We start from the raw sequence: 21,405 nt of genomic DNA, 5'->3' as shown, positions 1-21,405 counted from the left end.
GCGTGCGCATGCGTGAGTGCATGCGTGCATGCATGTTTAAATTGTGGAACACAACAATGCATATGAAAACTGACATGAATTATTATGAGAAAAGAAACTTCTTCAAGAGATAAAGGACAAGGTCAGGTGAAACCTTCTAAGACAGTTGATGGAAAGGCATGCTCACTTCCAAGTAGGGAGTTTGGCTACTGAGATTGATGCTCATACATTCACTTTAACTCAAAGAAATTTACAGACAATATGTAAAAGATGCAGTAAAACTAATGACAAATGAGACAAAGAAAACATGGGTGAAATCATGACCTCATTCATCTTCAATCGATTGTTAGTGTAATTGAACATTTTAGAGCAGTATGAAAGAAACAGTTACATAAATTTAAAAAAGAAAACTCCATTGAACTTATCCAGAAAGACACACCATTGTAAAGCACAATTGTATTGTATATTGCTGAGTCTGTTGGAAAGTTTAACTCACAAACAAAATTGATGCAGTTAAATATTATGTTTTATCCAGCCCGGGTATTATTGCTTAAATATGGACCTTGGCATTAGCAAATCTGTGTTGATGTATGTTTGAAGTTGGCCAGATAAAGACATAGGAATGAGATAATGAATGACTATGTGAGTGTTTGAAAACTGAGAAATCGGGGCAGTATTGGCACATAAGGAAGAACATGGAGAAGGCACTGGGCAGAAGAAAGTCAGTGTGGGAGACCAGTATTCTAAGAGCAGCACCTATACTTGGCATGGTTCTCATGGGCTGCTCCCATTCCATCAGGTCAGCCCTCTTGGCCACGAGCTCAAGATCCAACTACCCCATGTTGACTTCCTTCCTTCCTTCCTTCCTTCCTTCCTTCCTTCCTTCCTTCCTTCCTTACTTCCTTCCTTCCTTCCTTCCTTCCTTCCTCTTCCTCCTCCTCCTCTCCTCTCCTCCTCCTCCTTGTCCTCTTCCTTTTTCTCCTCTTCCTTTTTCTCCTCCTCCCTCTCTACCTATGAGACACAACCAAGGTAACTGAGAACACACCTACCTCTATTGCCCAATCACAGGCTTTAGCCTTTTATTGACCAGTTAACTTGGAAAACAAGATTTAGACAACAAAAGATGGTATGTATGAGAATTCACTTGTCTTGGGACAACCTGTTCTTGGGGTACAGGATTTAGCATTTGAATAAAGAGCAGCATCAGACTAATCCCCAACAACTAGCAATATAATTATTTATTGTTATAAGTCTAGGTAGATAGGCACATTGCAAATGAGAAAGCAGGGGACCTGAAAGACTGGGATGGATGGATAGATGGATGGAGTGATGGTGGATGGATGGAGAAAAGTGAAGAGATTCAACAAGAATTTACAACATAAATCTCGTTGCCAGACTTAGTGGTCAGTTGGATTTAAAATGTTAAGGAGGACGGTGTAAACAATTCATTCTAGTTTTCTGCCTTGCAAAATGGGTGAATAGAGTAGCACTAGCTAAGATGCCACACAGTCGGGAGGGTTAACTTAAAGCTTTCTGAGCTTGGCAGGAAAATGTTGAATCTGCAGTTACTTTGACACATTTAAGAGATGTTAAGTGGAAAATATAATGAAATGATACAGCATTTTTCATATATAGTCATGGAACAAAAGTGAATGAGTAATATATAAATAAAAAGAACCAATTGTTTATATCTTCAGAGAAATTTGAATATGAAGAAAAAGAGAAAAGTGGTCACAGAAAGAGCATTATTAGGGAAAGAAGACATCTGAGGATATGTGAAATTTAAAAGTATTTTGGGGGACCTTAAACAAAAGGTTTGTGGTATAAAACAGAATAAACATTGTGTATTGTGAACATCTATGTAAAAGCTACATAAACTAAGAAGCTTAGCAAACATGAAAGCACTAGCTTTGTAGATGAAAAGATGCACACATTTTTTTCTTCAGAAGAAACTGAAGAAGAGAAAAATGCCCCCAAGTTTTGTAGACAAAGTCTTAGAGTTTTCTGTTTAATGCTTTATATTCTGACTGCTGTCATGGCTCAAACATATCACCAAAAAAGAAGGAGGGTTATTTTTTTGAGAGAATATAAACATGTATGTGAAAGGAATGACGGATTATCTGGAAAGTTAAATTCTAGTAGAAACTGTGCTTATTTTTGTATTTAAATCACTCTGACATTAGTTTACAAAGTATCCATAATTTGAAATGTGTTCCCCTACATGCATCTAGCTTGAAGGTCATTTATATTATTTTCTCAAGGAAAATAATGGCATGAACTATCACCGACTCTGAACTTATTAAATTAGAAGGCTCTTAAATATATAATGAGGATTTAGCTGCACCTTGTATGTATTCAGAGAAATTAGCAAATTTCAATTCCTGTCATGTTAATTGTGAGATGCTGATATATAACAATTATTATAAATTGCACCACCATGTGAACATGAGCAATTTCATGATCATGCAAGTGCAGAGTATTAGAAAATCAGTAAATTGCAAAGGATTTTTCTTATTTCCTGCTTCACATATAAGGAAATATAATGGAAATTCCCTCATGAATAAGATTTACTCAGATTTTGATTGTGCTGACATTATAAAATTTATATTCCAACAATAGTGCTTCTTTTAAAAGAAATCTTTCTATATGCCTCTCTTTTAAAATTGAGACAAAGAAAGGTGGGCTTTACCTTCATGGTGATTAAAGGCCTCCATCATATTTTTATCCCTGTTTATCAAAACAGTAATTTTTTCTTTTGTGTAATTTGAAAAGGTAAGGAAAACTACATGGGTAATGCATGCTCAGTATATTAAGTAGATATGCCAGTATCCACCAACTATATAAATCTTTGCACACATTAACCATATACTAAAATGCATGTAGTTTACAGATTTGGTAGCATACTTTGCATATTTGGCTTCTTAATGTACTCACATAATTATACACTATTCTTTAAATTCCAGATCGCGAGTCATCAACCCTTGTATTGTGAGACAACATTCTTTAGTATCACTGGACCACCAATTGCTACTGAACGATAGGTGGTCTTTTTAAATTCTATTCAAAATGATAAATATGTGCACAGAAACACACAGACATACACACACACATGCACCTGTTAATTCATAAGGTATATTTAGCTCTATAAGATGTATGGCATCATTCTGTCTTTTATATCCAATTTAGTAATCATTATGAAAATATTAAATTGAAAACACATTAAAATTGTAGAAGTTAAAACAATTGTAGAAGTTACACTGGCTTTAATCATTCTCACTGTAAGTTATGTATTTTTCCAGTAGGCCATTTTTTTTACTTTCATAAAAACATGGCTGTAAATTTTCAAAAAAAGCTGCCAAGACTACATTACTTAGAAATTCATTTTAAAACAGTGATAATATCATTTGTAGAGTTAAAATTTTTATAGAGAAACACTTGTGAAGCACAGGAGCCTTAATTTCCCCTCTTTTCAAATCAGTTTGTTGATCTACTATTTGGTGTTATATTTCCTAGATGGAGACGTATACATACAAAGATCATTACTACTTCTATTACAATAGTGGACAAGATGACTTGTTCCTGTGGCATTTTGAAATAATAGGGAAAACAAAAATTACCTACGGAGTAATAGCAAAATCTGATCTTTTTAAAAATAAAACATTATGTCTAGATTGCTTGAGGTCTCTCTTGTTCCCTGTGTCTCTGTCTCACTCTCTCTCAAACACACACACACACACACACACACACACACACACACACACACACACACTTTCCCTCCTTCCCGGTCTCATTTCTTTCATTTTCCCCTGTCTAGATCTTTTCCTCTCTCCTTTTAAATTATTATACTGTCATTGTGCTAATATTACTTGATAATAAAGCTAAACTGCATAACATTTTGAAGATAAATCCATGGCATACAACCGGAAATTTATAGTTGTGTTCTTTGGATTTGCTTGTTTGGGCTTATTTTCAAATATCAAATTTGAATACCCTTAGTAATCTTAAAATGTACTCACAGAAACTTGTTAATGTACAGAGAGTGGCATTAGAGCCCGTCCACTTCTGTCCCTCACTCTCATTTTGATTTTCTTTAAAAGACTAAAATTCTATGTAATCTCAAAAGGCATGCTAAGTACAGAAGAGCCACTAGCCCAGATAATGTTCCATATGGGAGAATTAAGTCATACAATCTGCTTTTTAAAATTAGAAGGCAGAGAAGAAAGCATGGAGATGTATCTCATTTATGAAATTTAAAATACTAACTTTACTCCACATTACATTGAGATAATTTCCTTAATGAGCATTTCCTAAACAAAGATTTTAAGCATTATCTTCTGGATGCCCATAAGCGATCCATACATTTACAAAGAACTGAATGTTAATGGTACACATACTTTCAATAATATAAAAATAATAGATAGGGAACAGATTGAAATATTAATATTCTAGCTCGGAAGAGGATGTTTCATGGAGATGTCTAGCTTTCCTTCATAGTAATGATTTCTTTTGCATGCAAATGAAATGGTTTCAGGCAAAGTGTGAAGTTGTCTTGATATTATATTATTGCAGTGCTGTTTGAATTAGTTTTGGCCCCCACTTTTTTTTCCTTTTACATTTTCTGGAGGCTGAGAATCTGCATTCAGAGCATCTGGGGAATAACTGTATCTTCTAAGCATTTAATTTTTTAAAAAAAAGTTTTCCCCTTAATTAGGAATGTGTTCTAATTAAGGGGTGGATGTTTATATATGTTTAAAGGGAGGTTAAATTACCCAATGATGGTGTTAAATGCTTTAAGATCTGTTTTGGAAGCCAGTCATAATAAACCTCCCCTAAAAATATAAAGTGTAATCTATTGTATAGTGAAAATGTTATTTCAAGTGAGGTACAATGACCAAAAGCATTTGTGAAATGGGGTTTGTTTGTCTCTGCTCCAAGTCCTCTGTGGGAGATTTTTAAATAGAATAGACAGAAACATCCACACCCTCTCATTTCTCACTTGAGTTACTTCCAGTCTACTATGGGCCCACAAAGTAGAAATAATTGGATGTTAGGATGTTGCCAAGTTGAATACTTTACACACAGCTCTGCTTTCTTCATGCTCTCCATCTTGAAAGCCAAGTTTACACTATCTTGAGGTGTGCATGGTGGGGAATCATTTTGCTAATTTTTATAAATCTTATCACCATTTGAATTGGATAATGATCTTCTAGAGTCTACATTTCAGAACGGTACATGCTTTGTTAAGTTCTGCTTAGGCTTAGTGTGAGTTCTATAAGAGTAAGGATTTTTGCTCTTTTATCCCCTTTACATGTGATATATATATATATATATATATTCGATATATATATTCGATATATATATTCAATATATATATCCAATATATATATCCAATATATATATATATATATATATATCACATATATTTGTGTGTGTATGTCTGTGTGCACATGCATGTGAGTGTGTGTGTAACTGAATGCTTAATATGCTTTACAAATAAATACTTATAATGTGAGTGTTTATAACTAGAGTCATTTATATATAGATGTAAGCTAGATAATGGAATAAAAGATGATAGAACTCTATCGAGCTATATTTGACATTTATGGTATGTTTCATAGGTTTAAACTGTGATAAAAATAACTAATCATGAAATATTCATTTCATTTTTGATTGCTGATATATACTAGGAATATATTGATAATGCCTAGATCAAATACAAGGAGGGGCTGAATAATATAATATAACAGAGAATTACTTAGGCTTCAGAGGTAGAAAGATCCTTGTGATTTCTACAACAGCTTGATCTACATAGCAAAATCCAGGATGCCAAAGGTTGCATATTGAAACACTTCATCCAAAAAGAAATTAACTTAAAACTAGATAAACAAAATAGAAAACTTTGAAATTGGAAAAATTAGTAAATAGAATTATAAAGCACTGCAACTTCACATCCATATATTTAAAATATTTCTATCCTGTTTCTAAATTGTGCAGGTCAGTGAGAGTTGATACCAGCCTGATCCTCAATCCAGCTTAGGAGTCCAGCCATCTTTGGCTCCTCCTGACTCTGTTGTTGAGTGTATATGTCTCTCTATTCTGCTTGACATTGATATTTTAAGACTTAGACAGTTTTTATCCCCAGAATATAACGTCTCAATATGATTTAAATTATGATAGAAGAAATGCCAGTGTAAGATTGAGAACTCCAATAATGTCTTTTGCCACCTTCTTTGATAAAACCATGTTTGTGTCTACCTTATGTTCTATTGGAGAATGAAAAGATTCTGTAGCCTTGTGAGCAATGGTGACAGGCAATGTGGCTAAGGTTGCAAAGGACTGTAAACTCAGTGTTTACTTCCTTGTCATATTTCTTTGATTATCTTGCCCATGTGGTGAGTAGGTAATAGGATAGAATAACTGAATGCTTAATATGCTTTACAATTGAAATGTTCATAATGTCCAGGTTTTATTACCATAGTCATTCATATATATATATATGAATGAATTTAGGTAATGGAATAAAAAATGATAGAAACTTTATCAATATTTATTTGACATTTATAGTATGTTTCATAGGTTTAAACTGTGATAAAATAGCTCTAATCATGAAATATTCACCGGATTGCTTTAAAAACCTCTGTTCTTCTCTGACTGCCTTTCAAATTTATAGATATTCATAGATTTGAAAATACACAAATTTAATTAATCTCATCATATAATCTCATGGGTCTGTCCTTAACCATGGTATTATTTGGATCAAAGTCAAACATACAAAATATATTTCTCAATTTGAGAAAGAAACAAACACCTGTATAGATAGAGGTAAATATTGCCTATCAGAAGAAGAAAGTAGCTACCGTGAAATGATTACAATTTTTCCCCAGAAACTGAAACTTAGAAATATAAGAACATATTAAATTACATAGGCTTAATATTTAAGTCAATGTTGAAACATATTGTGACACTATTGCAAAACAAATTTGGCATTTACATATTGAAAATGAAAATTCAACAGTGTGAAGACAAGTAAAAGGCATTGAAACTTGTAGAGGACGAGGAAAATCAGGCTCTTCCTTAAGTACTACTTTCTATCTTAAATGTAGTCAAGTAATCTTGACCTGTAATCAAAGAATGGAGACCTGCTGTAAAACTTACATCTTACCAGCTACAAACTGTCACTGTCAACCGACGTCCGCCTTACAGTCTGACCCAGATCGTTTTCATTTGCTCAAAAAGAAAAATGTGTCATTTTTATAGAGCAGGTGGAATTCTAGGTCAGAATAAGCATAATTTGAAAAGAGAGAGAAAAAATACTGTCTTAATGTAGCTCTCCTTGCCCGAGGCAGTAACCCTTAAAGTGTCTCTAGGGGATATCAATGTTTCTTTCTCAGTGTTTCAAGGTCTCTTTGTTTCAAATATGAACTACTGTAGTAAAAATTGAACAACATGTGATACAATGGGTACTGCCTTGTATTCACCACTTTCCTCATTTTGCTGTGACCTCTTACCTTACAAAAAAACGAATTTAAGCAAGGAAGGATTTATTTCAGCTTGTAGTTTGGAAGTATAGGTCACATGGTGGAAAAGGCATTATAAAGAGAATGTCTAACAGAGAAAGGAAAATAACAGTGTACTTCTGGTCTTCTTTTTAAATTTCAATTCAATCTTGGTACCCTTGCATAGGAAGCTGTGGCCCACATTTAGGGAATATCTCCCCTCTCAGTTAAACCTTTCTGAAAACATTTAATAGACAACCACAAAGGTCTACCTGGAGTGCTTCCTAATCCAATCAATATGGTAGCTGAAGTTAATAGTCACATTAAATTAGTTTGTCTTCACACTACATGAGTTTGTCTTCCTTAAAGAAAGAATAGTTTTCTTAATAAAAAAAATCACTCCTGGCTGAAATTAAAATGAAGGTAGGCAGAGGTAATGCTACATGCAAACTTTTATACCTGAGAATATAAAGGATTTAGTGAACTCAGACCATAGAGAAACATAGATAGCTGTAGATGGAGGAGACTTAAAGTACTAAGATATTAATATGTAAAATCAAGGTTTCCATGAAAGCAATTAAATAAATGTTTGTGCATTTTGTGTTCTCTACTATGAAGCATATGTGTTGAGGAAACAGCTTACGGTGTCACAATGTATTTCATACACGCACTTATCTTGTAACATAATGGGAGAGAGAAAGGTGAAAATAAATGGGGTAGAGAATCCAAACACAGAACCTTCTTGCTGTCCTTCTCTGTACCAAATGTAGCCCCTATATTTAATACGAAGATGGTAGCATCTGTGTTGCACAGTTGGACAACAATGCATTGTACATAAAGTGAAACTTTTAATTAGAAAAGTTACAGCTTGGGATTTTAAATAGAAAATCTGTAATCTATCCAAATTCTTTCCATTTAAAGCTGCTACTTAAGACCAGATGAATATTTGAGTTATTCCCATGGAAGTAAATTATTTTCAATCCAGGAAGAAATAGTCACTTTTAAAAATCCCAATAAAAATTTACCCTCCATCCTTTCATTCCTGTCCCTCCTTCCCACTCCTTTTCCCCCTGTACCCCATCTTCTCCTCCTCCCTTTATCTTCAGAAAAGGGCAGGCCTCCCATGGATATCAACCAGCTGTTACATATCAAATCACAGGAAGACTAGACACCTCCTCTGCTATTCCTGCTTGAAGAAGCAACCTGTAGGAGGAGATGTCCAAAAAGCAGGCAACAGAGTCAGACAGTCCCTGCTCCCATTATTAGGAGTCCCACATGAAAACCAAGCTACATAAATGTTATATATGTGCACAGGGCCTAGGTCAGATCCATGCAGGGTCCCTGCTTGAAAGTGCAGTCTCTGTGAGGCCCTATGAGTCCAGGTTAGTTGACTCTGAGGGTTTTCTTGTGGTATCTTTGACTTGGCTCCTACAATCTTCCCTCACTCTCTTTTGCAGGAATCCCCAACCTCTATCTAATGTTTGGTAGTGGGTCTCTGCTGTGGATGACTCCTCTCCAGTGACAATCAGTCTGCTATGACTACAGTGAAATAACATTAGGAATCATTTCATTGACACTGTTTTTTGGTCAGTCGTGTTTGGTTCAATCCTAGGTCTTTGGATTGTTCAGCCTCTGGGTCCTGGCTCCCCAGGCAGTGTCAGGAGTGGGTTACCTCTCATGGCATGGATTTCAAGCTAGACCAGTCATGGGTTTGTTGCTCCCACAATTTCTGTGCCACCTTTACCCCAGCATATTTTATAGACAAGACAGATTGTAGGTAGAAGGTTTTGTGGCTGGTTGTGTCTCAATCTCCCGCTGGAATTCTTGACTGGTTACAGGAGAAGGCCAGTTTCACCTCCATATCTCCATATTCTCCATTGCTAGCAGTCTTGCTAGAATAAACTTCATAGATTCCTGAGAGTTTTCAGTGCACTAGATTTCTAGCCCATTCCAGAGATGCAGGGAGACAATCTTTATGATTTCATTTCATTGGACTATTTGTGGTTGAACAGCTCACGATGCCTTTTAATACCCAAGAGAATCTATTGGCTCTTAAATCCATTGTTACTCTTATTTGAATAAAATTTTACCATATTTAAAGAACTTACCTAAATAACAAACAGTTGAAGCTGTTCTTATTTTCAAAGTTATACTCTTTGACTCCATTGGCAATTTTGAGTACATTCTTAGGATTTTGTTTTAATAAAGTTAACAAGCAGGTTTTTTTTTCAACAACACTTATCTATAGCAAGGTTAAATTAGGAAACATAACTATCCCCACAAGGAGGCAGGTTGCAAACCTCTTCTTCATATCTTTGTTTTTATTATAAGGTTCTCAGAAAGGACACAAAATGAGATCCAATGGTAGTTGAATATGTTTCTGGATAAGTAAAAGACATGTTAGTTTAATTTCCATATTTAAGTATTAGAGACAATAATGATTACAGTTTGGTAGAGGGGCTAAGGAGATGGCTCAATGCTTAAGAGTCCACACCGCTCTTTCTGAGAACCTACATTTAGTTCCCAGCAACCATATCAGGCAACAAACCACCATCTGTTTCTCTAACTCCAAGGCATCTGGCAATCCTTTCCTTACCTCTGTGGGTACTGAAACCTTTGTCATATCCTACAATTATATTAAAAATACTTGGTAGAAATAATAATGAAATTCTGGCTTTGGACTTGCTTTCTATGTGTCACATGCACACACACACACACACACACTATGTGCAGAATGGCACTTTAGAGAATACAGGGTATATGCATGAGTCCTTTGAATAGTATGACTCGTAGGTACTGGACAAAGTGGGGAAGTATATGCATTACATGTATTTTATTTGATGCTGGCATTAGTCACGTTGTATTCCTCAGTTCTCACGAATGAAATTGGTAGAGCAGGTAGTTTCCAACTGCATAATTTTTATTAGTTTAAGAGATGTTCTTCTGTATTTAATTTGTTCGGTAGTGACACTACACTCAACTAGTTGGAGGCACATAACCTTTTGGGAACAAAATAAGGGGGGGGGCTGGTGGCCCTGGGGAAAAGTGGGGAGGAAAAATATGCCACATCCGACCAGTGTTCCTGTACTCTGGGGCAGGTGGATTCGGGGACACTGCCAGGTGCTTTTTTCCACTCAGCCCCTGGTGAGCATGCTTGACCCATGTGGCAGGGGTGGAGAAAGGGGCAGCCCCTGACAAGGAAAAAACCCTCCCCCCAGCTACCTTGCTAAAGCAACTCTGGAGTTGCAGGAGAGAGGGAATAGGGGAAGAAGTTCCCAACACTGATCAGAGTGTGCAGTGGGCCTTGAAGGAGCAGAGACTTTCTATGGTTTAAGAGCTTTATTATAGAGATGCAAGGGAAAGAGAAGGGGGGAGGGGGCGAGGGGAGTGGAGGGGAGTGGAGGAGAGGAGAGGAGAGGAGAGGAGAGGAGAGGAGAGGGAAGAGGAGAGAGAAGTGAGAGGTGAGAGGACAAAGGAATAAGAGCAAGATAGAGAGTTGGGGGCTGAGCACCTGTTTTTATGGTCTTCACTGTTGCTAGGTAACTGGGGAGGAGTTTAGCCTGAAGGTCAGAAGCTTGGCCCATTGCTTACATGACTACTGACCATCCTTATCTTGTGGGGGCTGTGGAGGTGGTACCCTTGGCAGAGGCCAGAGTTCCAGGAGCATGAGGGAACGCCTACCGTGTCATGTAGGTGAATTATGACCATTGGGGTTCAGACCTCAGCTCCACTGGAGACCAGCCTGCAATTCCCCACATAACCTAATGGGGATTTATATTGTTGCAAGTTTAAACCATCTCTTTGCCACACAATTTGATATCAAAATAAGGTAACTAAAACTCCACAGAAATGAAGAGCTTAACACCTTACAATAGTTATACTATTGTGTCATATTTAAGAATCTGAAGGTATGAAACAGAATGTTCCTATATAAGAAATATACCTGTAAAATTCATTAGGCTCTCCTGTTGTTTTTATCTCTTTACACATGCACCAAGGCCATCTTTTTACTTTTAATCTTTAATGCCTATAAATAAACAGTGAGGCAGTTCCAGTCTGATAAAACACATTCTGAAGACTTGTTTCCCAATTAATTAGTTTAACTTCTAAATTATTTAGTGCATCTTCTAAAAGTGGAAGTCTCTGCCACCAATTGCAAAATACAGCACCAGTGATTAATATTATGAGTTATTTGTTTCATCCTAATTTGGAACATGGTTTACTCCAAAATGGGGAGTAAATATACCTATATCATAAATATACATATATTATAAATTTTATTAACTTTTTATTTGCTGGGAAACTTGTTTGTCCTTAGAAATATTCAAGAATTTACCATGTTTATAAAAAAGAAAACACAAGTGTTTTTACTTTTGAAGGATATTTATGTATTAATATTAAATCAAAGACATGTAACAAAATATAAACACTTGGGCTTTATGACTTTGTAATATGTTTTAATGATTTGATGCATTTAAAAAATAGATAAATGAGGAAACCTATATGGATGTTTATGTAGAACTTATGTATCTTCTTGTATATATAATATATGAGAGAATACTATGACTCAGATATAGTATTGGGCAAAAATGCATATTTAAAACACAAATAGCTTAGTTTTGGGGCACAGTGCTTCCGATAAGGCAATTGCACTTAAAGCAATAAATACTCTTCATCATTTCTGAATTTTAAATAAAATCATTAAAGTTAAAAGTATGGTGTTTGGTGGGCAGTGGTGGTGCACGCCTTTAATCCCAGCACTTGGGAGGCAGAGGCAGTGAGATTTCTGAGTTCAAGGCCAGCCTGGTCTACAGAGTGAGTTCTAGGACAGCCAGGACTACAAAGAGAAACCGTGTCTCGAAAAAAAAAAAAAAGTGTGGAGTTTTAAGTAAATTAACAAAATTCATTTGAGGCTCAGAGCTGTTCTGGAAGTTTTAGAAGTAATAGGGTGAACATGTAGTTCATTATACAATTTCCAAATCATAGCATAAACTGAGCTATCAATTGGTTGCTCCTTTTTTCTCTGAGTTTGAACTTGGCACGTGTATTACTCTTCTAGACACTTGAGGATGCCAGTCACGTTTGAATGGGCACCCAAAACCAACCCAATAATCCAAATATCTGTTATTGATAAGGAATTATAGAATAATTGCAGCTCTCTACTGTTTGACCCTTTTGATCTCAATGGTGTCTTATCTGAGCTACTTAGAGATTCATTGAGCACACGGGAAGAAATCTCTCAAAGCCAGCTTGGTTTGTAATAGCAATATATCCAAGAGAGATATGTAGGAATTTAAATATGTGTTTCAGCTAGTTTCATCTTGTTTTGAAAGGACCTCATAAAGAGTGGAGATTAGTCATGGTTGATGGTGCACAGCTATAATCCTAGCCCTCAGGAAGCTAAGGCAGGGGAGTCATAAGTTTCAAACCAGTTCCTAGGCTACATAGTGAGATCTTGTCTTCAAAACAAAAACAATATTGTTAAGTCATAACTCTTTGGCTAAACTAATGCCTCTGTTGCTCACGTACAAATCACTGGGAGTCATCCAGATTGACAGCGGTGAGGCGTGTGTAAATAGGATTGGGTTAACTTTGATTTTTTTTTTTCCTAGAGACTGCCCCTGTGAAATGTCCAACCTAACATTCTATGTGATTTTTTTTAGTGCAGAAATAGTAATTCTTCATTTCTCAGGTTTTTGCTCCTCTACTCTTCTTGCCAGATCGCCAGAGAGACAAGCAAAAGTGAGGAGACACATGTCAAGGAAAGGACTGTTGTGTGAGAATATTAATGAAAACATCATATAGAAAATCAGAAAATACAGCCCACTGAGTCTGAGTGTTATATTTGGACTGCCAGGGCTTGACAGATACTCTGTACTGCAATAAGATGAGAAGAAAGGAATCTGTTTCCGTTCTATGCAAAGCTATCCTCACTAAAATGCATCCAACAAACAAACAAACAAACAAACAATGATTCCCACAGTTTTTAAATGCACAACAACAAAGTCAAATCTTTTAGAACAAGTGGCCTTTCACCAGTACGTGAAGCATTTAGTAGAAAAATATGCTTTGGTTTGAAATTCCAACATATTTCCCAAAATATCTTTAACTGACATGATAAAAATATGTTGCTAAACACACAAAATAACATCAAAATGATAAGTTTGTGTCTCTGCTATAGCTTAATTTTCTCAGTAGAGACTTTTATATCTTTAGAAAATCCCATTTAGGAAAATCTAGTTGAATTATAGGTACATTTCAGTATGGTTTGTGCTATCAGGAAACAACCTTTAGGATGGATGACTTTGTAAGGTTTTCTGCAGTTTCATGTGACAGTAGAGCAGTCATAATCTTCTAAAGATGTGATTTTATTGTGGAAGTAGTTACACAGCCTTTTTTCATGAGTGTTTTAGAATTTCAAGGTCTAATTTACGATCATCCACTCTTATTATTTCTTGTCTATCTTTGAGTAAAAATTTATTTTGCAGGTATAAAAAATTTCTTTTAAGGAATGTAGCTTTACTGAATAGCTTCTTGTGAAAGAAGGGATATAAAACATAAAATGATTTATTACAGACGACATGAATATGAGGGAAATCGTTCTTTGTTTGGCTTCTATGGTTGCTTCATCATCAAATATTTATTATGCAATATCATGTTTCAGTCTGGCTTTTTTTTACTATGCCATATGAAATTAATGCACTTCAAAACTCTGACCACCTAAAGTTAATATGCTTTATATAAGGAACTGAAGTTTTTCAGAAAGGAAGAATTTTTAGAAAACAGTAATAAGTAATCAACTTAAGGGGGAGGGTATAGGGAACTTTTGGGATAGCATTTGAAATGTAAATAAAGAAAATATCTAAAAAATAAAATTAAAAATAGAAAAACACAGACACACACACAAATCTCTCTTTTTAAAAAATACATTGGAAAAACACTCAAGGAGTGAAAATCTCTGACTCTCTAATGTGTTCATGACATCATTTATGAGTTTTGATGAAATGGTTACTGCACAGAAAATGTATGAGCATGTGGTGCTTAGACACACTTCGAATTATAATATACACACCCCTGTCAGCACCACTCCAGAAACATCTGACCTGGTATTTTCTTCTTTCCAGTTATGAAGTATTACCAGCATTTTCCTTATCAGTGTTTTTAAAGAGCTCTGGTGATAAACAACTCATTACTGGTACTCTTGTATTCCAGACATGTGTTAGTTTGTGTCCCTCCCAAATAGGTAAGAGAACCTTTAGGCCAGAGGTTCTCAAGTAGAAGGGATATAGATAGACCTTTGCGAATATCTGGGGATATTATTGTGGTTGAAAAGAGAGATGCTGCTGCTATCTAGGGCAGAGACCAGAGATGGTGCTGAATTTTGAAAATGAGGTAACCTCAACGACACAGCCCAAAAGATCAATAGTGCCACTGTTAAGGTAGCCTTCTTGAAATAAAACTATACTCTGCAACAGTTTATTAAAATGCATTTTCATTTACTTATGAAAAGTAGTCAAAGTAATTATAAATATTCCCATTCCACTGCTTTCGTGTGTGCCACTCATTCCTCATCCAGATTTTCAATTTTTTTCACCAAATGGCATGCTGCAGTTGCTCTTCTCCAAAGATTAATCATATGTGCATGGATTATTATAAAAACAAAACAAAACAAAACAAAACCTGCAGTTTACAATGGAAAGGGCTTTATTATAGCCCTGGTGGCTTTTTATTTGCTTTTCTTTGAAATGACTAGATTCATGAAGTGTGGAAATTGCCTCATGCAGCTGCTTTTTCCTCATCCTCTGTCTTTCTCTCTTCATCCTTTATTTTTATTTTTTTTATTCTGGTTGGCAGAACTCCACTGATTGCAGCCGGAGTCATTGGTGGTCTCTTCATCCTGGTGATCATGGCTTTGACATTTGCTGTCTATGTCAGAAGAAAGAGCATCAAAAAGAAACGTGCTTTGAGGAGATTCCTGGAGACAGAGGTAACGTTTCTACCAGATTTTCCTTAATTTGGGGGTTTCCTTTAAATTTTTATTAGATATTTTCTTTATTTACATTTCAAATGCTATCCTGAAAGTTCCCAAGACCCTCCCCCTGCCCTGCTCCCCTACCCAACCACTCCCACTTCTTGGCCCTGGTGTTCTCCTGTACTGGGGCATATAAAGTTTGCAAGACCAAGGGGCCTCTCTTCCCAAGTTTTACAGCTAGATGATGCTCTGTTTGGTACAATGATTTTTTTTCTTGAGTAAAAGATATCTTAGTAGCTGTAGAGCCAGCATGTGTCTAAGGAGAGGACATATCAATGGTATATGTGCGAAATAAATAGAAATTCCTTGTTTGAAAGTGTGAGCTGTGTGCATTTTAATTAGCATCACTCAATTGGCAGCCAATTACTAATTACACCAAAAGTGAAAAGGCTGAGCATACAGGTTAAAGCTTAGAGCTGTAAGAAAATGAGCCTTTTAACACCATTTATGAGATGCACTTAATAGTGTATGTTACATAGTGAGGTTATAAATATTATTCATAAATTATCACCATTTCGTGTATGTGGACACATGAGTTCTTTAACATGAAAGCTGATAGTTTGCTTTAGGCAGGAGGCAAGGGGGAACTATCACAGAGGATAGTGCAGTAGCAGTGCATTATTGAGTTCCATCCTATCTTTTGGTTCTGATAGTCCCAACTGAGTCTGCCTGAACAACTCAGAGGAAGTCTAGATGTCCCTCTAGGTATACTTTCTTTCTTGTTGTCTCTTAAGACTATTGGGAATGGAACTACTCATCCTTTCATAAATGTAGCACACAGGAAATGGGTTATATCTTAATTCTTGTGCTTTCAGAGGATATAATTTCATGGTGCATGCCAAGATATGCGCCTAAATATGTTCCATATACAGATGTACAAACCTTCTGTCCAAAGTGCTGAAATCTCCCCACCAATTCTACATTTTTTTTTTTTTGGTTCATTTAAGTTACTTATCATAGACTGGGGAAATGGCTCAGTCAGTGATGAGCTTGCCTCCTAAGCATGAGGGTTTCAACCCAATCCATAGGATCCACATGAAAACGTAACATAGTGGTGGGTATAATCCCAACACACAAGCAGGTAGTTCCCTTGGGCTTTCTTGAAAAAATTTTCTTGTACTTGGCAAATGCCAAGCCTGTAACAGACATAGAAACCCCCCAAAAAGTAGACAATGCCTGAAGTATGAAACCATAGGTTATCTTCTGGACTACTCACCACATACACATACACATGTGCATATAAACACACGTGCACACAGACATGTTATGAATCATACATAGCTTCTAAAAACTCTGCCACCAAGTCCTGTAGAGTAGCCTGCAAGGACAATGTCTTCGGGAGGGCTTTTTGTTTTTTAATTGATGCTGCTGTTGATTTTTAAGATGTAAAATGCAATTATTCTTTCTGAGATTGTTTTACTTGACCTAATGAAATTCTTAATGTTCTAATGTATGTTTTTATAATATAAAATATTATAAATATATATATATATTATATAATATATATATATATAATATTTTATAATATAAAGTAAGAAAGTGGTAAAATGTTAGATTTCTTGTCAAACTGTTAGGAAATAGACTGGCTTTGTTGATACGTTTTATCATGCTTTTCCCAAAATCCTTGCTACCTCTGTACCCACTAAACTCAGGCCCACTCCATTGGTTTAATGGGCCATGATGTTCACAGAAGCATGATAATAATGGCCAGAATGGAGGGCCACAGCACAGTTAGCCTTGTAAACAGATGTCTCAAAATACCAAAATAATATCTTCAATTATTTTCTCATGCAGGGTATAAAACAGACTATATTTTTGTTCCATATTTTTTTTAATTTTAATTCCTTTTTATCAAAAGAATTGAACTTTTGAAGGCTTATTATTTCTCTTTTTTGAGAATGAATTATAACATAAAATGTTATTCCAAGATGTAGGCTTAGGATGCTCAAAATGCTCTGTAGTACAGCAGATTCCATGACCCAAGAGTAATGCCTTCTAAAACCAAGGCATATTTGTAACTGTAGATAATATTGAAGTTTATATGCTTATTCCTATACTGTTTATTCCCATACATTCAAAACCTTGATGAAGCTTGATTTATCTATCAGATATAGTAAGTAAATTAAAGTTACTTTTGATGAAAATAAATAAATTACTTTTCAAAATACAGGTAGCTGAAACTTCAGAATGGGAAACTATGGTTGGGAGGGTGACTAATTTAGTCACGTTTACCAGTGATTACTCTTCTGCTAAATGACATCTTAACAATTATATTGAGTGCTGTAGAGATGGCTCATGGTTTTGAACACTGGTTCCCCTCCTAGAGGTCCTGAGTTCAATTCCCAGCAACCACATAGTGGCTTACAAACATCTATAATGAGTTCTAATGCCCTCTTCAGGCATGTAGATAGGTGTACATGCAGATAGAGCACTCATATACATAAAAAATAATCTTTTAAAAAGAAATATTGATTTATAAGTTTCAGCCTAATTTTACTTGTTGACCACACCCAGCTCTTTCTTGAGCTGACTTTTCCTACTCCTATCTTACTCATTATATTCATCTCATGTCTGATGTATTTTATTAATTCATGCTTCCTTCCCTCTTTGCATGGCTTATTATTATTATTATATTTATTTATATTTCAGTCTTTTCTCTCCCCTTGGTCCCCCCTGCCACTGTTTTCATCTCACTCTTCCTCCCCATTTCCTCCAAGAGGGTGCCTTCGCATCAAGCCTCCCCTTTCTTTGGTGCCTCAAGAATTAAGAGCATCTTCTCCCACTAAGGTCTGACCAGGCAAATCTCTGCTACATATGTGTCTTGGGCCTCAGACCAGCCCATGTATGCTCCCCATTGGTAGGTCAGTCTCCTGGAGCTCCCTGGGGTCTGGGTTAGTTGAGACTGCTGGTCTTTGTATGGGGTCTCTCTCCCTTGTAGCTTCTTCAATCCTTCCCCTATTTCAACCACAGCGGTCCCTGACTTCAGTCCAATGGTTAGGTGTAAATATCTGTTTCTGTCTCAGTCAGCTGCTGGTAGGGCCTCTCAGAGGACAGCCATGCCAGGCTCCCATCTGTAAGCATATTATAGAATAGTAGTGTCAGTCCTTGGTACCACCCATGCCCCGTTAAATGGATTCAAATTTGTGCTGATCATTAGACTGCCTTTCCTTCAGTCTTTTCTCCATTTTTATCCCATAAGTTCTTTTAGACAGGAACAATTCTGGGTCTGTAATTTTGACTGTGAGTTAGTCCCTCCACTTAAGGCTCTGTCTATGTACTGGAGGTAGACACTTAGAGTTCCCATTCCCCAATGTTGGGCATTTTTGCTAAGGTTACCCCAAAGGAGTCCTGAGAGTGTCTCACTTCCTGGGTTCTGCTACTTTCTAGAGGGTCCTCCCACCACCCCCTCCCAGAGGCTATTTATTTCCATTCATTTTCTTGACTTTCTGGATTTTTCTCCTGTCTCCTCCCCACCCCATATCTGATTCTTTTCCACTTTCCTCGCCTCCTCCTTTTTCCCACCCAGGTCCCTCCCTCCCTCTGAAGCCTCCTCACTTGGGCATTTCTTGTTTGTTACCTTTCTTACAGCCTGTGGGTTGTATCCTGGGTATTCTGTATATCTGGCTAGTAACCACTTATCAGTGAGTACATACCATGCATGTTCTTTTGGGTCTGAATTACCTTGCTCAGGATAATATTTTATAGTTCCACAAATTTACTTTCCAAATTCATGATGTACTCATTTTTAATAGCTGAATAGTATTCCATTGTATAAATGAACCACATTTTCTGTATCCATTCTTCAGTTAATGAACGTCTGGGTTTTTAATGTCATTCTACTTTCATTGTCTTAAGACTGATCTTAATATACAACTATTTGGAATCCAGAACTAAGAAGATTTCATCCCCATTTGCTATTACATCCCTTTGTCTCCCAAAGTGGATTTATAGTCTAGAACCAAACTCTCTACTCATCCTATCTACAATCCGCTTCTAATGGGATCATGGTTGCTTTCAATTATTAAAAGTGCTTAGAAGGGACTATTTCTGGTTTTGTTGTAGTTTGTCTTCTTTTACTTTGTTTATGTACTTAGCATCGTATCTTCTAGTCAGCATGCCTTGCAGTGGTAGAATAGATGCAACATTTCAGGTCAACCAGACCAAGAACAGGTGTGGACACAGGATGGGGCTGGGGCAAATATTTCAGTGGTATTGTTTGTCAAAGAAATGTATGCTGGCATAGTCTTCTAAAAGCATTAAAAAAGAACCAGAGGGCAAGAAGCAGAACTGAGTATGGATGAAAGATACACAACTTGCTGCTTTTGCTTTGCAGCTGGTAGAGCCCTTAACTCCCAGTGGCACGGCACCCAATCAAGCTCAACTTCGCATTTTGAAGGAAACCGAACTAAAGAGGGTAAAAGTCCTTGGCTCAGGAGCTTTTGGAACCGTTTATAAAGTAAGTGAAGCACAGAACTTGCCATCAATTATTTATGTTGTATTTCAGGCTTTGAAAAAAATAATAACCAAAGTATTTACTTTAGCCACCCTAATTTCTGTTTTATTATTATTAAATTATTTTATTTACTTCCATTCAAAATGCAGCTGTTTCCTCTTCACCCCAGAGTTCTCCAGTCCCTCTCCTCTCCCCTTTTCTTCTGAGAGGGTGCTCCTGCAACCACCCACCACTACCTCACCCCTGCCAGTGCCCCGCTTCCCTGGTGCATCAAGTTTCTACAGGATTAGGGGCATCCTTTCCCACTGAGATCAGACTAGGTAGTTCTCTGCTACATAACTTCTTTTTAATTTCAATCCTTAGTGCTGAGAAGTTGCTACACAGGTAAGTTCATTCTTTTTTATTGAACAAGTTTGGGTAAATGCAGTCTCTAGAGAAAGAGAGTTTCAAGTACTTAGCCCAGTAGAGTCCATGCAATGCCCTTTGAGTCTCTCAGCATTTTCTCCTCTTTGGCAAAGTTTCATCCCCCCCCCCAAAACTCAACCTCTTCCCCCAGGTTGTTGCTTTCTGTGCTTCCAGAACTCCCTCAGTAATCTCCCACAATCCTTTGCTCTTCTTTCTGCTCTTTTATTCTAGGTTCTGTCAGTACCTTACTAATTGATCACTTAAAGTCCATATGAGTGTGCAAATATATTACTAAAATGAGATTATAACATTTTTCTAACTGATTACATATATGGGTTAGTGGTTAATATTGGTAGTTTTAGTGTCCTTGTAGTTGTTAATTTAAAAATTAACTATTGCACAATTTGCTTTTACAGATTACTGTGTATTTTCTAAGTGATTTGTTTATCATTGATTTTTTTTACAAAACATGTTATAGGTAGGTAGAAATTTAAAAATTTTACATTTTGAAATGCTCAATGCTTTCCCTGCTTAATTAGATGATTGGTATGGTGGTATATACCTGTGTTGTGCTAGAAACCTTTCGTGAACTCCAAAAGACCACCAAGGAGCCAACTCTGATGTAATCCTATTAGGCTCTCTTTATTACACACTGGAATCTGGTCTTACAGCCGAGCGACAGGATGGTTTTGGTGAAGCAGCAGGGCAAGGTTTTATAGGAAAATGGGAGTAAGTGAGGGGTGTCCAGCCTGACAAGCATCCTACTGAATGTCCATTGTAAGCCCACAGGTGGGTGCTCTGCAGCAAGACTGTACATGACCACGCAGTCTGAAAGTACACCTGAAACAAGCAGACTAATCTTTGATTAACTTGCTAGGAAGTAGCTAAGGAGTAACTCCAGCCAAGGAAAAGCCGTGGGGTCCTTCTGGGTACTTGGGTGCAGCTTGGGTTCAGCTTTGGGTGAAATTTTCAGGCTTTCTTCTCTCTCTCTCTCTCTCTCTCTCTCTCTCTCTCTCTCTCTCTCTCTCTCTCTCTCTCTC

General features: G+C 36.6%; 1 protein-coding gene across 6 annotated transcripts in view; it reads left to right on the top strand.

Moving 5' to 3' along the window:
* Nucleotides 1–21,405, top strand: part of Erbb4 (erb-b2 receptor tyrosine kinase 4) — a 1,013,423-nt gene that overhangs the window by 784,339 nt on the left and 207,679 nt on the right. For all 6 annotated transcript variants that reach the window (XM_021186126.2, XM_021185960.2, XM_021186207.2 and 3 more), the window contains exons 17-18: nt 15,330–15,462; nt 19,841–19,963. In XM_021186126.2, the coding sequence (XP_021041785.1) occupies nt 15,330–15,462; nt 19,841–19,963 (256 nt within the window). The remainder of the gene's footprint in view (nt 1–15,329; nt 15,463–19,840; nt 19,964–21,405) is intronic.

Source organism: Mus caroli, chromosome 1 (genome assembly GCF_900094665.2).
Source record: "Mus caroli chromosome 1, CAROLI_EIJ_v1.1, whole genome shotgun sequence".
Taxonomy (NCBI): domain Eukaryota; kingdom Metazoa; phylum Chordata; class Mammalia; order Rodentia; family Muridae; genus Mus; species Mus caroli.
This window is presented reverse-complemented; position numbering and strand designations above follow the sequence as displayed.